We start from the raw sequence: 20,233 nt of genomic DNA, 5'->3' as shown, positions 1-20,233 counted from the left end.
CTCACCGTCCGCTACGTCGTAAGGGCCTCCCGTCTCCCTATAAGGGTGCTAAAAGGTGCCTTTTTTAATCTTCTCCGTATGCAGCCTGCAGCTCCGCAGCTCCTACCTCCTTAGATCTCTCCGGGGATCGATCTCCAACGCCTTCCTGACCTTCCGCCCCTGGTACAGATGGACAGCAGTCTGACCTCGTCATCCGACGGGCAACGGTCCCTTCGGGGCAAAGGGTTGCCTCCCACGGTGGGTGCTTCCCTTGCGTGTCAGGGTTCCCCTGCGCGCCCTTCTGCAGTGTTAGCGCACAGGCGCTCTCCTGCTTGTCAGCGTTCTCCTGATCGCTAGCGCTTTCCTGTTCGCCAGCGCTCTCCTGTTCGCCAGCGCTCTCCTGTTCGTCAGCGCTCTCCTGGGACTCCGAACATCCTGCTGTTCCTGTTGTGCGCCCTGCGCGCCATCGGTCTCCTGAGTGCTCTAGATCTCCTGCCCGTCAGAGCGCACCTGCGCTTCCAGTTCCTGTTACGCGCCCACGTTCGCCCGCGCGACCTAGAACTTCGGTTCAGGTCTTGGACAAGGACTCGTCTTCTCCTCGCCCTCGCGATCCGGCTCGTCAGCCTGCTCCAGCGCAGCAACGTTCGCGGTCGCCTACGCGTGCTTCTAAGCTACTGTACGCACAGGATTCCACGCGTCGCTCTTCTGCTCGCCAGCGACCACAGACGCGTCAACGTTCGCCTGCTCGTCAGCAATCTCCTGCGTGTCAACGATCGCCATCGATCTTCCATGCGTTACAGGTCCCCTGGACACCATCAGTAGCGATCTAGCGCTCGCCTGCTGTGGACCACGATATCCGGTAGCTGAGTCTTGCCGTAGATCTTCCTCCTGCTCGCCAGTGCTCACCTTTACTTCTGTCCTTCTGTGCGCCAGCTTTCTTCAATCGGCCACGCACCAATGGGCGCCAACGGTTTTTCCTGACCGTCCAGGATCGCCTGATTGACAGCTCGCATCAGCGCTCACCTTCCTGATGCACCTGCGCGCTTTCTGATTAGCGCGATGCGCGCTAACCATCCCTAGTCTCTTACGCGTCAGCGATCTCCTACGCACCCGCGCGATTCTTCGCCTGCGCGCTAGCGTTTTGTTAACACACAACCGCTCGCCAATGCGCCGTCGCTTGCCATCGCTTGCCGACGCGCCATCGCTTGCCGACGCGCCATCGCTTGCCGACGCGCCATCGCTTGCCAACGCGCCTTCACTCGCCTACGGGCCATCGCTCGCCAAGACGCGCCATCGCTCGTCAACGCGCCATCGCCCGCCTACGCGCCATCGGTCTTCCGACCGCCTGCGCTCGCCCGCGCGCCCACGTGCCTGCGCGACCACACGCCTACGCGCACATGAGCTCCAATGTTTGCCCGCGCGCGAACCAACGGTATTCCATCGCGCGAACCAACAGTGTTCCCTTGCGCGAACCGACGGTGTTCCATCGCGCGAACCGACGGTGTTCCATAGCACGAACCGACGGTGTTCCATCGCGCGAGCGCCGGCTTGATTCCTGCAGTAGCCATTGCTTGCCTACGGGTCATCGCTCGCCTGTGAACTATCGGATTCCGACCACCAGCTCTCGCCCTCCTTCTGTCGCGCACTTTCGTCTGCGCTCCTGCGTGCCCGCGCACGGGCGCTTCCACGTTCGGCCACGCGCGAACCATTGATTTACCATCGCGCGAGCACCAGGGCGATTGCGACCGCGATTCCCGTCGGGGTTTCGCAACACGGCCAGCCTGGCGAGTCTTCTGGAGCGCGTATTTCCGGGACACGGTCTTCACCCCGTAAACGCAGAGCATGGCACGTGCAAGAGCAGGAAGAATCTTCAGGGAGGTCTGAGCAACATTCTTCTTTCCAGAACCTGGGTTAGCCCTTCCTCCTCGTCATTCCCTGGAAGGGTTCGAGATTTCTCCGTCGGGCAAGGGGTGACTGGTTTAGCCCTTCCTCTTCTCCATCTCGTGGAAGGGGCTTACCAGGTCCTTTCCCTCCTCGGTTGCGACCCGAGGTTTTGTACAAGGAAGCTCCAGGAAGATCATGGGTACTTTCCTCCTCTCGGGCTCAAGCACCTTGGCGTTCTGTCGCCAAGTTTCGAACTTGCGGGCAAACTCGATGTTGGACCATCTAGACGCAGTGACCGAGGTCTTCCTCTCGGGTGTCTCATCCGTGGATGTCGACAAGCTCAGACACTTCCATCCTTGGGAAGAGCTTGTTTGAGCCCAAGGACAGAGTCATGGACAGCTGTTGTGCGGAGGAAGTCGACTTCCGTTTTCACTCCTCCAAGGCGCTTTCTTCCAGACCCTGCAGGCCTCCGACGCCTCTTCATTCAGCCTCGTCAGCCTAAGTTATCGGACCGGCTACGGCAGCTAAGACAAGGTGTACAATAGCAGTCCCTTCCTGTCAGGGACAGGTAGCACGGGAGGCTCTCCCGGGGAGGCATAATCCTAGAGGGAGCGGCAGAGTTCACAAACTCTAGGATTGGCAACCCCCCTTGCAGGTCTCACGCTGGGGGGATGCCTAAGGTTACTCGTCCGGATAACAGCTTCCCGATGCCGATTCCTGCACGATCTCCGTGATCAGCCAAGGATATCGCCCCTCGCTCTTACCATCTCTCCGTCACTGTCAGCGAATCCAGTGTCACTGAGCCTCTATGCCATGGGGTCGGCAAGAGGTTTGCCCGTTGGGCAGAAGGGTCCATGCCTTAGGAGAAGGTCCTCCATAGGGTCGTCGATGGCTCCCCCCCGGCTTCTTCAGTCGATCCTTTCTTCTGGGAAAGCATCTGAGACGGGAGTTCCGTCGTCGACCTCTCAGCTCTGATCAAGTTTGTCGAACAAACTTTGTCCAGCGTGGAACAGCAGAGTCGATCAGACTGGTAACGAGGCTGCAGGACTCCTTAGGCCCTGGATTGGGAGGACGGGTACTTCCAGGTTCCATTCCATCCATCTTCCAGGAAGCTCTTGGAATTCAGCCTAGACTACAGGTGTTCCTGCTTAAGATGCGGTGTGGCGATCCCGCCGCGGCATCGCAGGTTTTTCCCCAGAGAATTCTCCCTGCTTTCCTCATGGCCGCTCAGGAGCAGGCTTCCGCCTCCTTCGCTTTTTGGAGGTCTGGTCAACTCCGGTAGGCTCGGGTTCGACCTTCTTCGACACCGGGACAAGCTTCCGGGTCTTTACCAAGAGTGAGGGATCATGGTAATTTGCTAGGAGCTTTCTCTACTTCTGCCTCAACATCTGGAGTCTCTAGCCATGATCTTGAGTCAACAGCCATACCACGTTGAAAACACCGCTTCTCGTCCGATCAGAGAAGTTAAGCAACGTTGGGTCTGGTCAGTACTTGGATGGGTGACCGCCTGGGAACACCAGATGCTGTTGACTCCTTCTCCGAGCCTTCCCTTCAGTTGACTGTGGCAAGGCTGAGGAGAGTCGCAGTACCTGTTCTCAGTCAAGGAGAGCTTTCAGCCCTACCTTGGAACGTTTCCTGGGTCTCTTTTCCTCATTGACCTGTCTAGTTCCGAACGGTCGCCTCAGGATAAGTTCCCTGTGAGGCGGCCCAAGTTCCGGTGGTATCCAAGCAACGATTAACCGGACTTTCTGGTCCCTATGGGACCAGCGGAACATTTAGACCGGCAATGGGTTGACCTATGGAACCTCTTGCATGGGAGTGGATATTCTCGGCCTTTCCCCACATTTAAGAAAACCGATTTTGGTTTCTTCATCTATTTGTAAGTATTGTATAACACGAGAGAGAGAGAGAGAGAGAGAGAGAGAGAGAGAGAGAGTGAGAGAGAGAGAGAGAGAGAGAGAGAGAGAGAGAGAGAGAGAGAGAGAGAGAGAGAGAGAGAGAGAGAGAGAGAATCAGCTGTTGTAATCGAATGCCGTGTTTTTGTTTCCTGTACCTCCTGAAGCGAGGAATTGATCGCCACAACTAACAATTGTCATGTTAATTTCATTCTTAAACTCAAGTTGCCATATGTGAACTAAGGTTTTATTTCTTACGGGGAGAGAGAGAGAGAGAGAGAGAGAGAGAGAGAGAGAGAGAGAGAGAGAGAGAGAGAGAGAGAGATATTTTGGCAAAATATTGCCGACTCGTTACCGAAGTTTAGACTATTTACTACCGATAAACGAACCCAGTCTACTTGTGAAAACCTTGAATGCCCGGAGGGAAAAATAAGGCTTTTATATATACTGTACTAAACAAAGATAATGCTTTAATATAACATCATTAAGATTACCATTACAATTATCGTAAGGTTGGAGAAAGATAAAGATTGCCGAGAACGTAACCACAATTCTGTTTACATTTTGTCAGCTGGACTCGCACAGTTAACAGTTGATTTCATTGTTGATGTGGAATTTTATTCTTAAATACACTATTCATTATGAAATTATGTTAATAAGATGTAATGTTAATATTGTTTTGTAACATTTATTATAAATCACTGTATTTAGGGCTACCAATATACTTAGAAAGATAATAGATTTGATACATTTTATAGTGCTTGACACGCAGACTTTGAACAGCTTTCGCAGATACAGAAAATTTATTTTAGGAAAATAGGGATCGCAGAAAAGAGCAATCGTATAATTCGAACATGCATAATTCGGGACCCTACTGTATATATATATATATATATGTGTATATATATATATATATATATATATATATATATATATATATATATATATATATATATTTTTGTAATTTTGTAAAAGATTTATCCATAGCATAATGGATTTCCTTGTATAGAGTGATTTTCGTGCATTTGAAAGAATCTGAGATTTCAATGGAAATTAGCATTTGATAGTCCCGTTTACCTTATATGGATAATGTTAAAAGAATTTCATCCAAATACCATTATTGTATTTCAAATAAAATTTCAGGCCATGATATATGTCTCAATCCTTTTTTTTTTCTTCTTTTTTTCTTTTCTTTTTTTATCCCCCCTATTAGCAGTGCTACACATCCCCCTTATATCCATCACAGAGTTGCACCAGGAAGACCCTATTGACAAAGTGAATATATTGTAAAACCAAAAGGACAAGGTAATGCGTCCAGTGTTGTGCGACACAGATGCCCTCCAGTATACAGTACCTTTCTCTTCCTCTATCAGAAATAATCTTTAGGTGTGATTTTATCTCTAGAGTATTCTATTTTTCTCCCATGTCTTTTGTATGCTGTGATTTAATAATGGAACTTTTGTGCTTTATTTCAGGTACTAAATATTTGGTGTGAGCCAGTTGGTGACGGTATCGAATGGCCTGTTCATGAAGCTTGTAATCAGTACACTCTGACGGTACGTCCCTTTCCCCATTTTTAGGCCGCGTTGTAGCTTAAGCGTTGTCTCCTTTTGTTGTTTGCTTACACCCCAATACAATAAATTTAGTGCAAGTAAAATGCACGACATATGATAGATGTCACAGTTGCATATATCATCAGTTATAAATGAACATTAATCTGATCTAACTGGTTGGTTGGTGCAAACGTTAATGTCGTGTGTGTATAGGTTTCTTTGTAGGCAAGATGAGCTTGTTTTCTTTTCTTTTTTTTTCTTTTTTTGTACTATGCTTGTTGACGGGCTAGATGTAATTACAGATAGAACAGCTGGCCCAGAAGGCTGAGAAACGAGCACGCAGTAGAGAGTACCAGATTGTAGAGAAGTTTTCTGGGTGGTGGTTCCCATGCACCAAGGGCATAGGGGTGTGCTGTCACCCTCCCTGCACAGATGAGCCCCGAATACCCTTACTAATTGGGGACCAGGTCATGGTCACACGCTGGAAAAAGTAAGTGATTTTCAAAGGTGCCTTTAATACTAAATGATTAAAAAAAAATTTTCTTTTTGTTAGGAAAACTGATCAAGCGAAATTTAATTGCGGTGGAATCCCTGTTATGGCATTTAACAGTTGATTGCCACTGTTATTGATACTTCAATGTTTCAGCTTATTGTAGTGGTTATTACCTTTGAAGTCGCCAATGAGGCCTGTGAAGTTTGATAGAAAATGCTATTGCTCAAGCAAATCATAGATTAAAGATTAGTTGGTAGGATACCTTTCATTGTATAGGACTTATATTATGATGTGAAGTTCAACTTGGAATGTAAAATTATTGCACATCTGTTATCTGTGGACATGAATAATGCAAAAATAAGTTTTAGTCTGACGAAAGAAGGGACCGGTCATTTTGTGATAGAAAGAAAATTGCAAAATTTGGGGAAAATTTAACTATGACCAAAGTCTGGGGAAACAAAGTTTGCTCCTACTCGAATACAAATCATCATCCTTTAGTCAGAGTATGACTTCATGGAAGCTGGAATGGATGTTTAAACTTTTAACGAGGTAAATGTGGTTACCTGTCTGGTGGCGGGTAAATCCCGCTTTGACTAAGGCCGTAGTGCTGTACCGATGTATTTCTCTGTGTCCTTGTTTTGGCTGAATTGTGGATTCAACAACATCTGACTTGACAAGGCCAAAGCTGATGCTGAAGTTTCCTTCTTTCCTCCAGATTCCACCAGGGATGTGTCCTCCAAAGGAATTTGTAAGGGGAAAGGAGACCCCTCTTTGCCCTCAGGGAGTGATTTGAAGTAAGTCATTGGTATCAGCTTCTTCCAGCAAAGGTAGTACTTCCATTATGGTGTTGTTTGACGACAACTCTTACAAGAACCTGGACCTTGGAAAGTTATATCCTTCCCTAGGTATTGAAGGTGTACCATTGGCAAAGAAGCTTCTAGAGGTATTACCTACTGCTAGGACCCAGAAGTCTTCTCCTGCTGCACCCTCCTCTTTTGATGTACCACTTGTGAAGAGGTCACCACCAGCCCAAAAATCCTCGATGTCAGTGGAGAGTGATAAGCGGGAATCGAAGAGTATGTGGTCCTTCCCCCATCACCTTGCCTGTTCCTTCATCTTCTTCCTCTCTTGTTACCGTGCCCTCAGAGGTGATTCCTGCCACCCCAAAAGAGAATTAATAAGTCACTGAAGCACAATATGACCAATTGGGCTTAGACTCATGAGACTTTGACTAATTTTTCTCAATTATTTTGTGGGAGGAGCAATACTGTACCAAAACTGACCCTCCCCGAGAAAAGTGTTTTGGTATAAGGTATAGGATGTCATGCTCCTACTACCAGGATGTTGGCAACATCCCTTGTCCCTCTCCTGCCTCTGGACATTCCCGAGAATCTTTGGCGATACTAATGCCAGTGGCACGGTCAATGAAAACTGCCATACTTTCAAAATATCCAAACTTTAACCTAGTAAGTATATTTAAGCCGCCCATGGCCCGTAGTCCCCAGATGGATTAAAAGGGCAACAAAAATAACCCATTTAAAAGAACACCTGCCAGTCTATACCTTATATTTGTAGCAACATGACTTATTTTTGCCTTTTCTTGTGATTTTTGGCATTTCTCTCTTTCAATGTTCAAACCAGTATTTAACTAAGATTAGTAATCGAATGACAATTCAAACAGCCACACGCGAACATCTTCCACAAGAATGTGTAGTCGCTTCGACTTCACGCATGGAGACTATCTAGCGTCTCCTCACTCAGAAGGGCTTTTCACGACAAGTTGCGGAACAAATGTCCGGATACTTGTGTAGGTCCTCAGCATTGGTCTACCAGGCCAAGTGGAGAGTCTTCTGTGGTTGGTGTCGTGGAAGGAATATCTCTCCACTCGATGCCACTATTCCAGTAATAGCGGAGTTTCTTGTATACCTACGGGAGGAAAAGCTCCTTTCAGTATTGGCGGTGAAAGGATATCGCTCAGCCTTGAGCCTCGCCTTCAGGCTGAAAGGAGTCGACATTTCCTCTTCGTTGAAGCTTTCTCTACTCATTTAGAGTTATGAGATCACTTGTCCTCAGTCACAGATCAGGCCTCCTTGGAACTTGGGTCGCGTACTGAGGTCTCTAAAAGGGCCTCCCTACGAACCATTATGCCATAAAACTGACTGAAATCTCACTTTGAAGATGGCGTTCCTGCTTGCTTTAGCCTCGGCAAAGTGAGTCAGTGAACTTCATGGCCTCTCATATGACATCACCCATTCAAGGGGATGGGGGTAAGTGACGCTCAGCTTCGTCCCTGAGTTCGTCCCTGAGTTTATTGCTAAGACTCAAAATCTGGGGGTACTGGACCTTAGATTCTGGCCCTTTCAGATTTTGAGTCTTCGTTCTGTAACCAACAACCCAGATCAGTTGTTACTTTGCCCAGTGAGGAGTTTAAGATACTATCTTAAACGCACTGCACCAACACAGCCCAGACTAACATCACTGTTTGTTAGTTCAGGGAGAGTAAAGAGGAGGATCACAAAGAACACAATATCTCTAGTGATCGAAAGAGCCTTGGCTCCAGATCCTCCTTAGGCCTGTCGACCTAGAGCTCACAACATCAAGAGAATTGTTACTTCCCTGGAGCTCAAACGCAACTTTTCCGTGTTGCAGGTCCTCCAAGCTGGTGGTGTGGAAAAGACAATCCACATTCACAGCCCATTACCTCAAAAACGTGACTCACAGGAAGCTCGATATGTTTACTATCGATCCTGTGGTGGCTGTTCAATGGGTTTTAAGATACCTCGGGCTCCTTAATGGACAAGTAGCAGTTGGTTGTGGGCATTGGTTACCCAGGTTAAGACTTGGATGAATGAGAAGAATATCTGGCTTTCCTTCCTTCATCTTCCACTCTCTTTGGGTACAGCGCCATGTGCCTCTCTGCAAGCTGTCCTCAACCTTTGCAGATAATTATCACTTCCCTTGTGTAGCCTAGTATAAGCAATAATTTTATACTGTCCACGTCCCCATTGCTTCTACAAGGGAACAATGGGTATGTTTGGTTGTTTTTCCTATTTTTAAAACTCAGACGTGTCATACAAATAACTACCTCTATTTCACTAAATTGCTAAATTGCACAGGCTGCGAATATACTCACTTTGTATATTTCAGATGTCTAATTTTTCCTAGACCACAGTCATATACTGTACTAGGCAAAACCGGGTCAATGTCTATGCCAGATCTAGGACTTCTACCCACCTTAGATTGAGTCATCCACATAAATAACGGAAGGTTTGTTAGTATGGAAACAAATGACAGATTCGGAGATAATTTGTATTTTTCCCCTAACTAATACAAACCTCGAGTTATTTGTTTAAATTAGCCCGCCATCACTAGTCCCCCTGAAGTCCTGCCTGCAATAAAAAGTTACGTCACAGCTGTGAGAGGATGTATAGAGGCGGCTGGGTCCCCCTCAGCCACTGTGCATTTAAAGTTTAATGGCTACCTCCAGCTGCCGCTGAAAGAATATCCACATAAATAACTCCAGGTTTATATTAGTTAGGGAAAAAAGGGATTTTGACGTAGGAAAAATCTATTTCTGGGCGAAGGACCTGTGCCGCCCAGTGAATAAGCTCCATTTAGCACTTATTCTTAGGTAATTTACTGCTAAATATACCAGAGAAAAAATGTAAAGGAGTGCTAGGTTAACTAGCTCGCTCACCTATTGGTGTCGGTATAAAATTGGGCGTATAATCCAGAGGTCCCGCACTATTTAGATTAATCCACGACAGAAACCCCAATAGAGGAGAGCCGTTCAACCTCACTCGGTACTACTAACAATGCATCCGCTCAGAACCCAACTCCTTAGCACCCAAAGTTTGGGGACTCCAAGGGAGAGGAGCTGGGACGGTTCACTGGCCGGCACAGGTCCTTCGCCCAGAAATAGATTTTTCCTACGTCAAAATCCCTTTTCTGGGCTCGAACCTGTGCCGCCCAGTGAATCTATACAAGAGAAAATGTCACCAAACTTGCAAAATAAAGGAAAAAACATAAGCGTAAGGGAAATACAGGATGCTTTAATCAGAGATGAGTACCAAAAAACAATTATAGGTATAATAATGCCGTGAGTGATAATATATACAGATACTCAGGAGTATATAAAAATTTACAAATATAATAACAGTATTCAGGTGCGAGACCAACGAATACAATAGGGTATAAATGAGGCAGGTAAGAGGGAGAGATAAAGAGACAAGGCCTTAACCTGTGAGTTACCTGGGAGTAACTACGCTCCCTGCGGCTACTGTAGAAAATTTTAGGGCTTCCAAATGTTTAAGGTAGTGTTTCTTGAACACTGACGGTGATTTCCACCCTGTAAACCTGGAGAGGTCTGTAAAATTCATGTGGTGAAAGAAGTTCACCGAGGTAGCAACCGCCCTGATATCATGTGCAAGAGGAAAAGAGTCAGGGTTAGCTTGTTTAATAAAATACAAAATTTGTTGCCTGATCCCTTTAATAGTAATGGTACCGCCTTGTTCTCTAACGAATAGAGGCCCCGAGGAGTTAGAGGAGGTCCGGGATAAATAAGACCTAAGAGTAGTGACAGGGCACAGAGACGGATCTTGCGTGAGGGGAACAATTTTCCAGGAGGTCCATCTGTTTTGAGGGTCTTCGTTCTTAGCCAAAAAGAATTTGTTAGGAGAAAGAAGGACCTCTCCCGAAGGCAGAAAGTCAATATGACCCGGGTCTCTCGACAAGGCTGCCAATTCAGAAATTCTTGCCCCGGAAGCCAAGCTCACCAGGAAAAGTGTTTTCCTGAGAAGGGGCATGTAATCACAAGAACTGTTAATGGTATCAGAAGCCAATTTGAGTACGTCATTAAGGAACCAGGTCACCGGGGTAGGACGAGTAACCGGTTTCAGTCTGGCACAAGCTTTCGGAATTGAAGCTAACAAAGAGTCGGTTAAGTCTATGTTAAAACCCACTAGGAAGATCTTTTTCAGAGCCGATTTAATAGTGGTGATAGTATTGGCTGCCAGACCTGATTCTAATAAAGATCTAAAGAAAGTGACTGTAAGGTTCAAGTTCATACAGTTCACGTCTGAGTCTATTAAAAATTTTGCCAACTTTTTAACTGCAGAGTCATACTGGCGGATGGTGGAATCCCGTTTATCCGATTCTAGGAACAAGGTGTTTTGAGGATCAATATTGGCACCATGCATAGCCGCAAACTTCATAAAGTCCATAAAGTTAGGGCGCTCTGAATGTTTGAGAAAGCGTACACAACGCGTGTTTGTACTATCTGAGACAGAACCGGATTGGGTATCGGGTAAGGGTATAGTCTCAACTCTCGCAGGAGAGGATACCAGTTGCTCTTGGGCCAGTTGGGTGCGACCAAGGCTACTTGTCCCTTGAAGGATCTCAGTTTGTCTAGAACTTTCAGCAAAAGATTCACCGGGGGAAAGAGATAAATCTTTTCCCAGTTGTCCCAATTCTGTGACATGGCGTCTGTGGCGTAAGCCTGAGGGTCTAGATTGGGAGCCACATATACTCTCAATTTGTGGTTGGATTCCGTGGCGAAGAGGTCCACTTGGAGACCGGGAACCTGAGAGAGAATCCACCGAAATGACTTTAGATCGAGTGACCATTCCGATTCTAGAGGGGAGGTCCGGGACAGGGCGTCTGCCACTACATTCCGGACTCCCGCCAGGTGGACAGCTGAAAGATGCCAACGGTTCGAGGCTGCTAGGGAGAATATGGCTACTAGAACATGGTTCAGAGGCCCTGACTTTGACCCGCCTCTGTTGAGGCAGCGGACCACCACTTCGCTGTCGAGGACCAGACGAAGGTGTTGTTTCTTGGGAAGAGCGAGACGTTTCAGGGTTAGAAGAACTGCCATGGCCTCTAGCACATTGATGTGAAAATGGCGGAACAAGGGAGTCCAAAGACCTTGAACTTTCTTGAGCTGAGAATAGCCGCCCCAAGCTGATAAGGATGCGTCTGTGTGAATGATTAATTCCGGAGGCGGAAATCGAAGGGGAACTGACTTTGACAGACTGTTTGCTCTTGTCCAAGGAAGAAGTCTTTCCCGTAGAATGGGAGGAAGGCGGACTTTCCTGTCCCGGAGCTTCCGGTTCGCCCTCGAACGCCAGACACGATTGATATCTTTCAATTTTGCCTTCAGAAGAAGATCCGTCACTGAGGCAAACTGAAGGGACCCCAGAATCCTCTCTTGGAGTCGTCTGGAACTTACTTTGTCTTTGAGAAAGCGTTTGGTGTTCCTTGCAATCTCTAACCTCTTGGGTCTGGGAAGACACAGAGTATGAGATATAAGATCCCATTGCAGGCCGAGCCATTGGAACTTCGATTTTGGAAGAAGACGGGACTTCTTGAAGTTGATCTGGAAGCCTAGAGATTGAAGATAATGGATGACTTTGTGAGTGGCTTTTAGGCAATTTTGGGAGGTGTCTGACCAAATGAGCCAGTCGTCCAGATAGGCTACTACTTGAATCCCTTGATTCCTGAGTTCCTGAACAGCGACTTCTGCTAACTTTGTGAAGATCCTTGGGGCGATGTTGAGCCCGAAAGGCATCACCTTGAAGGAGTAACTTTTGTCCCCTAAGCGAAAGCCTAGGTACGGATGGAAGTGTCTCGCTATCGGGACGTGATAGTAGGCGTCTGTAAGATCGATAGAGGTGGTGACGGCCCCATGGGGAAGTAAGGTCCGCACCTGCGAGACGGTAAGCATTCGAAACTTGTCGCATTGAATGGACAAGTTGAGAAGGGATAGATCTAGAATCACTCTTCTCTTGTCTGAATCCTTCTTCGGGACACTGAACAGCCGACCTTGAAACTTCAGATGTTTAGTTTCTTGTATGGCGTTCTTTTGTAAAAGATCCTGGACAAATTCGACCAGGTCCGGAGTGGAATGTTGACGAAATTTGTTCGGAGGAGGAGGTCCTTGAATCCAACTCCACCCCAGTCCCTTGGAGATGATACTGAACGCCCAGGGACTGAACCTCCATTTGTTGCGGAAGGCATAGAGCCTCCCCCCTACCTGCTGCACCTCAGTATTGGTTTGAGGAGTTGCCTCCACGTCCGCCTCGGAAGTTCTTTCCTCTGCGAAAGGCTCTTCCCCTGCCTTTGTTCTGGTTAGAACCATGGTGGTAGCCTCTGCCTCTACCATACCTCTGGGAAGAGCTATGAGCCTCGTAAGACTGGTTAAAGGCAGGAGAAGTGGCGGAGGCACCAGAAAGCTGGCTCTTATAGAGCAGAACGGTGACATAGTCGTCCGAAGGAGCCTGAGAGGTGGAAGGCTGTGCGGGGACAACAGAAGATGGAGGAAGAGGCAGCCGGAAGTTGGATGAAGCCCTCTGCTGTTGCCTGAACTGGGTGGAGGTATATGGTCTAAGCTTCTTCCTACCCCGGGCTTGATAATTTGCGGGGTCATATTTGCGTTTAGGGGTCAAACCCCAACGGGCTTTAAGGCTCTGATTAACCCTAGTGGCCTCCGCCAAGACTTCCTCTACGAGATCCTCGGGGAAGAGATTTGAACCCCAACAGGAGGACCGGATGAGCTTATTAGGTTCATGCCTAATCGTCGCCTCAGCTAGGACATGCTTGCGACATCTGCGTTTAGCAGTAGCGAAGTCATACAAGTCATAATATAAAGACTGTAACGTAGCCTTGTTGAGAGACTTAAAAATACTCTCCGTATCGTAAGTCAAGGCTATCGACTCCGTGGATGTGGCCAAGTTTAGAGTACGGCCCACACGTAGGCGGGAATCATATTCCTGTTTAATGAGGGATTCCGGGAGACGGGGAAGCTTCTCACTAAACAAAACTGAGGCACAGTCTGCTGCAAGCTTGCCGGAGGTAAAGGTGGTATGGACGTTGTCCCAACACTCAATGCCTGAGGGAAGAAAGAGGGAGATTGGATCCACCTCTCGGATGGGAGGCAAGGGCTTCTCCTCCAGAGCATATTGGAAGGCAAGCTCTGCCACCTTATTGACGCATGGAGTCAAGGTGTTCTTGTCCATTAAGAACATCGTAAAGGAGTTTTTATAAGGCGTCAGCATGGTGTTAGTGGAGCCGATGTCGTTCAAAAATCTGGCCCAAACAGATTGGGCTTGCTCCTTCGGGAAGATGACCGTCTCTTTGGGGACCTTGTCTAATCGAACTAAAGCTTCCTCGGTAAGCCTGGCATAACCATGAAATGGAAATGCCAGACCAGGAGGAAAGAATTCAAAGTCCTCTAGAGGACGAGTGCCAAGGCCCTCCAGAGTCAACATTCCGTCTGAGAACGGGGAATGAAGAGCCATACGCCAGGGGTTGTTCTTGGCAAACGGCGAGAGCTTAGAGGCATCCGGGATGAGAGAGCTTTGGACTCTCTCCGGAGCTCCTTGCTCTAAAGCCCCAATTCTCTGACCGAAGTTAGAGAACATCGTGTCCATCCTCGACTGCATCTCCGAAACCAACTTTGCCTGCATCTCCGACACGATGCGAAGCATGGCTGATTCGGAAAGGCCCGGGCTAGCAGCAGGAGGGGCGGAATGAACTCCCGGGTCGTGAGACTTAGAGGAGGAACCAGAGGTCTTTGAAGACGGGTTCGTACAATGTTTAGAGCCATGAGAAGTCTTGTGAGGCTTGCGAGCTTTGGGTAAGGTTCTTGAAGTAGACTTATCCTTAGGGGGAACCGGGTATGATCGTTGAGACGAATCACGGTCCCCAGAAAATCCATGAAAAGAAGAGCGATCAGAAGAAGAAGAAAGAGCGGGGCTGAGGATAGGAATCTCAGCGCCGGACACACCTGCCTCACTTACCACCCTACCTGTATCCGGCTCGTCTAGTAACATTGGTTCGACGTCCAGGTTCATGGAGGCAACATTGTCCTCCAGACCTCCGGGGGCGTCCGATGGATCTTGCTCTGGGTCGATGAGACCCGTTATAGTGGCATCAATGTGGGCAATGATGGGACCTGCCACATGCCTAGCCACAGCAGCTGAAGACTTGGCGTTGGGGTAAACCATGGTGCAGTAGTCCTCAGATAGGACGTACGGCCGCTTAGACTTCACATTCCGGGCAAACCCACCAACCCACACCTTCAGTGTGGCCCGAGCCGCAGACTTTTGCTCCGGGGATGCCTGAAATAATAGTGGGAATTATAAAAGGGAAGACTCCCAATGGTCCTTCAAGACCATAGATATCTTACTAATAGTAAAATAAATAAGAAGGCAATATAGCCAACGGGACTCACCGAGTCAGATCCAAGGGTAGTGATGAGGTCGAAGCAAATCACACAGTTATCCGGGTGCCATACCACAACGTCTTCCAGTTGAACCCCACAAGGGGCGTGAGATCGGCAGACGGAGTGGCCACAAGGCTGGTGCAGAACAGCTGCACAGGCCGGCGTCAGACAATGCACCATCTATAAAAAGAATAGTATATGAGAAACTGTAATTCTCTTAAGTAGGGGCGGGTCCGGAGGACCCGGGCCTAACATAGGTCTAACACAAGATTAGAGCTTAACTGTACTATTCTTTAAGTAGGGGCGGGTCCGGAGGACCCGGGCCTAACATAGGTCTAACACAAGAATAGAGCTTAACTGTAATATTCTTAGGTAGGGGCGGGTCCGGAGTACCCGGGCCTAACATAGGTCTAACGCAAGGTTAGAGCTTAACTGTAATATTCTTAAGTAGGGGCGGGACCGGAGGACCTGGGCCTAAACATAAGTCTAACTTGAAACTAAAGTATAGCAATCCATTCCGGTCAAGCCGGGAGCATAAAAAAGGATGCAATAACAAGGAATTAAGACACATGGTGTCTGATTTCCCGGGGCGGGGTAGACCCCGGGCCGGGAAATAAAAGTATATCCAATACCAATTCATTTAGGGACTCCGGGGTAGTGATCTGTCATATATAATCATCATAGGCAATGTTATAAAATAATAGGGGGGGGCGGAACTGTAGCTAAGAACCGCCAACCGAACCCGGAGGGTTTCGTATAACATAAGCCAGAATGAAAAGTGAATATAAAATAGGGTGCACCGGGATCCAACTCTGTTGACCGGTGGCCAACCAGACTAGACAGAGACGAACCCGCTGGGCCACCCGGAGGACAAAGTCCATAAACACTGAACTACCCCCTCTAAAAGGAGGGAAGGCAACGGTCCCTTAGTGGAGGGGGGAGAAGCCTAGCCGCCCACCTAGCTAGAGGGGGAGCGTGGGGGAGGATCACGTGATACGAGGCAGCAGGGCTACCAACTGACGATCCCCAACCAGACAGATCAAACGGAGTAATGGCACAAATATTCATTATAATAATAATAGCGTTAAAAATTATATGAATAAACACATAGAAAATTTTGGGCAAGGCATGCAACATAATAATTAAATCACAAAAGACACACCTGATGGCTAAAAATAACATTGCCGCCTAGCACGAAGGTCGGCAGCCATAACGATACGTAAATGATATCGGCCCTAAAATTGAACCACGAGGATTCTAAACGCTAAATAATGAATATTCACAATAACAAATAATATTTGATAATAAAAATAATACACATAGTAACACCGCAAGTGAAACTTAAAAGCTCTCAAAAACAGGAGTACCAACTGTAGTGAAATCAAGCAAGATCGATATGAACGAAGAGAATAAACTCCTATAATATAAATATTAAACGATCTAGGTTGCTCAAAACACAGTAAAACCCAGCTTGGTACTTAACTTAGACGGTGTCTCCTGGGAAACCGACGAAGAAGCCATAATTCAATGGAAAATAAACCAAAATCGAGAGCACAACAAAAATGCGGGTTACTATACTCGTCGTGCTAAAAGGAGTTGGGTTCTGAGCGGATGCATTGTTAGTAGTACCGAGTGAGGTTGAACGGCTCTCCTCTACAGTATTGGGGTTTCTGTCGTGGATTAATCTAAATAGTGCGGGACCTCTGGATTATACGCCCAATTTTATACCGACACCAATAGGTGAGCGAGCTAGTTAACCTAGCACTCCTTTACATTTTTTCTCTGGTATATTTAGCAGTAAATTACCTAAGAATAAGTGCTAAATGGAGCTTATTCACTGGGCGGCACAGGTTCGAGCCCAGAAATACAAATTATATCCAAATTTGTCATTTTTTGTTTTGCAGTTGATGAGTGATGATTCTTTGGGCCATCTATATGCAAACATGCCAACTAATGGTATCCTAGCAGTTGTTTATGCAGTATTTATCTGTTGATTTTTTTTATATATTGGTAATAACTTTGTTGCCTGGATTCCAAAATAATGCAGATAGTTGTTGCTTAATAGAAACTTTAAAAGTTGTTGCTGAATAGAAACTTCAAAAGTTTTTGCTGGATAGAAACTTTTAAGTTTTTGCTGAATAGAAACTTTAAAAGTTGTTGCCGAATAGAAACTTTAAAAGCTGTTGCTGAATAGAAACTTTAAATTTTTACTTTAAAAAATATCATACTGCAAGTTGGGTGCAGTGTTACCAAGTTGGCTGTAAACTAACTAGACCTAGAGTCACACAAACAGCAGAAATAAATAATCCACCTCGTGAAATTTCTAAAGAATTCTTTATTTGATCAATAACTAATTTTGTATGAAAATGTATACATGAGGAATTTGGGAAATATTTTAGGAATTTTACTTCTCTACCAAAATTTGACCAGGAGCATTAGGCAACACTGCTTTCATGTAAACAAGCCCTTGTAAACATTGTTACGATGGTAGCAACTACGTCTGTTTTAGTATTTTTTTTAATAATATGTAATAAAATTGGGATAACAGGTGTACAGCAAATTAATATTTACCTATCATTTCATAATACACCCAAATTATGAAAATTCACTGTACCGGACTAAAAAATCGCAGCGTAGAATCGCCAACTAGGAATTGCTGCTGTGATACGTTGTACGTTGTAAAATCCACAATTTCTTTCATTCCAACAATTTCTTACCTAAATATAGGGTGTCTTACCACTTGTGTCATCTTATGGCACGGGAAATACAGTCCTTTTTTTGTTATTAGTTTTGTTTTGTGCCATATGGTGAGTACCCTCTTAAAGGACTCAGATTTGTATTAGAAAAAATACAAAATTTCTGATTTTAGAAAGTATTATGATGGAGAAATAATTGGTACCCCGATTTGCTTTATAAATACTTTATAATCTTTCAGGTATTGGTTATATGGTGAGCGCATTGAGCCAAAGAACAAGAGATCATCCGCAACTCGACACAGAGGTTGGTTCCCCCGTCGTTGTGCGGTCCAGGTCTCGAGTCCAGACAACGAGATTGACCTACCAGTCACGTCGCCTCCGTCTTTTGGCCCTAACCACCAGCAAAAATATGGCCGAACAGCAGAAACAAAGAAAAAGCGGTGATGCCTGTGGTTAGTGTCTTACAGAGGCTTTGTTACAGAACCCAGTTGTGATTATGGTTTGGGTATTGAGAAACTCCAGAAAGTTTCACCAGTAGAATTGTAGCAATTTCAGCAGTCATGAATTATGCTACATTAATTTTGTAATGGTATGTATGGTTGCTTTTGATTCACTGGGTCTTGAAATGACAGAGTAACACATGAGATGTATTGCTTTGTTTCTTGTCAAGTGTTGTGTCTGGTAGGACAACACTGGATGATTTGGGTCTGTTGCAGCTACAACAGAAATGCGTCTAATGTAGGGAGGCATGTTTTTTTAAGCTCACATCTTGAGGTGGATGCATTTAATCTGATTCTGTCCTTTTTCCATTAGAGAATTTCACTTGTTGTATTTGCTAGCTTGAGGTTGAAGCTTGGAGCTAACGTCTTTTCTAAGCTTTCTGCAAATTCCATGACATGCGAGGAGTGAGGAGTGTGATTAGGAGGATACAGGACTCTGTTATAGGAAACATATTTACTGACTTAACCTGAAGATACATAGATTATTGCTGCTTTATATTCTTTAAGCATGAAGCCTGTATATTTCCATTATTGTACCAAAGTCATTTTTATCATCTTCAGGTTATTAATCTTATTTTGTACTGAAAGATTTAATGGTAGATATATTTGTAGTTGACCAGAGGATGAGTATCTTTTGTATTTGAGTGATTTATTAGGACATTTTAATTGGGCCATCCATGAAATGTTTCTGGCAGGGATTTGAAGATGATTACAGATAATCGTATCGCATTTATTGCCGAGTACAATTAGATACAGTGTCATATCAAAAGCATAGTGCCCTTTTTGGTAAATATCTTATATTGCATCTCTTGATATGTTCCGAGTCGGAGTACATTGCTTATTGATTGAATGAAATGGTGTATATATTTTTTCCTGTGGATGTAACTTTTGTATGTATTGAATTTGGTCAGTTAATCTTTCTGTCATAATTATAATGATAATTTTGTTGAAACATGACTTTTAATGAACTTTATCCTCACAAATTGATTGTTTAAAGTCATCTTAGATCAGGTGTTGTTTACTGGTTTAGTAAGTAATGGGTAGTTTGCTTTAAATGCTACATTATACCCTCCTTTACCGTTGTTTTAGTTAATTGTTTTGATTTTATAGTTTTCTAGAAGTCTGTATTTACTATGTACATCTGTACAAACCATTGCTTTATCAGAACCAGTTGCTTCGGTATGAAAATGACCTTTGAAGCCTAAAGATTTCTTGATTAAATCATTATTTATGCTGCAATTTATTGCAAGATCAGAAAGGGAATATTAATAAACATTGAGAGTTGATCCATGATTTTTTAAAAATTAGTTTTGATTTGTTTTATTAGTCAATATATTTATGTATCATAAATCCAAACTCTCTTCCAGTAAGTGTTGTGGCAGTTAAGAGTTTGGGTATTGCTAATGAATGGATAAGATGGTTTAGGAGTACAAGATTTGATACAAGAAATAGACATAAATCTTCTGATTGGTTGAAAGTACAGTACTCGATTGGAGTTTTATCTCTTTAGAAATTCATGTGGCTTTGGTAAGTACTAGAATTAATCTTTCTTTTGTGAAAAACAGCCATAGAAGATTTGGTATTGTATTTAAAGTACTGTGCATTCATTAATGTTTGATAATATTTTTAATGGGGTTTATTGTAACATCTAAATTTTTTTATTCATATTTTATGTTTGGTGATTTAGAGGAGGAGTGGAAGTTAGTAAAAGGAAATTTTGTTGGGATTGCAAGTGATGTGTGTGGCAAGAAGTTTGTTGGAGGCAGCATGAGGAAGGGCAGTGAATGGTGGAATGAAGGAGTGAAGATAAAAGTGAAAGAGAAAAAGAGGACTTTTGAAGAATGTCTGCAGAGTAATAGTGTAGAGAAGTATGAAAGATGTAGAGAGAAAAATGTGGAGGTAAAGCACAAGGTAAGTGAGGCAAAAAGGGCAGCTGACCTGAGGTGGGGTCAGGGATTGGGTCATTCATATGAAGAGAATAAGAAGTTTTGGAAAGAAGTGAAGAGAGTA

At 45.2% G+C, this 20,233-nt stretch overlaps 1 protein-coding gene and 1 non-coding gene across 2 annotated transcripts in view; both read left to right on the top strand.

The window, feature by feature from the left end:
• LOC137658869 (palmitoyltransferase ZDHHC6) overlaps positions 1–19,175 on the top strand; it is a 77,252-nt gene extending 58,077 nt beyond the window's left edge. The window contains exons 8-10 of the mRNA XM_068393990.1: positions 5,234–5,314; positions 5,614–5,801; positions 17,963–19,175. Coding sequence (XP_068250091.1) covers positions 5,234–5,314; positions 5,614–5,801; positions 17,963–18,167 — 474 coding nt within the window. The 3' untranslated portion in view covers positions 18,168–19,175. The remainder of the gene's footprint in view (positions 1–5,233; positions 5,315–5,613; positions 5,802–17,962) is intronic.
• Positions 3,277–3,395, top strand: LOC137659389 (5S ribosomal RNA). The gene has a single exon (XR_011047509.1). It is a non-coding gene; the product is annotated as a 5S ribosomal RNA (ribosomal RNA).
• Positions 19,176–20,233: the final 1,058 nt, after the last annotated feature.

Source organism: Palaemon carinicauda, chromosome 19 (genome assembly GCF_036898095.1).
Source record: "Palaemon carinicauda isolate YSFRI2023 chromosome 19, ASM3689809v2, whole genome shotgun sequence".
NCBI lineage: Eukaryota > Metazoa > Arthropoda > Malacostraca > Decapoda > Palaemonidae > Palaemon > Palaemon carinicauda.
The sequence above is the reverse complement of the archived record's forward strand: the minus strand, read 5'-3'. Positions and strand labels throughout refer to the sequence as shown.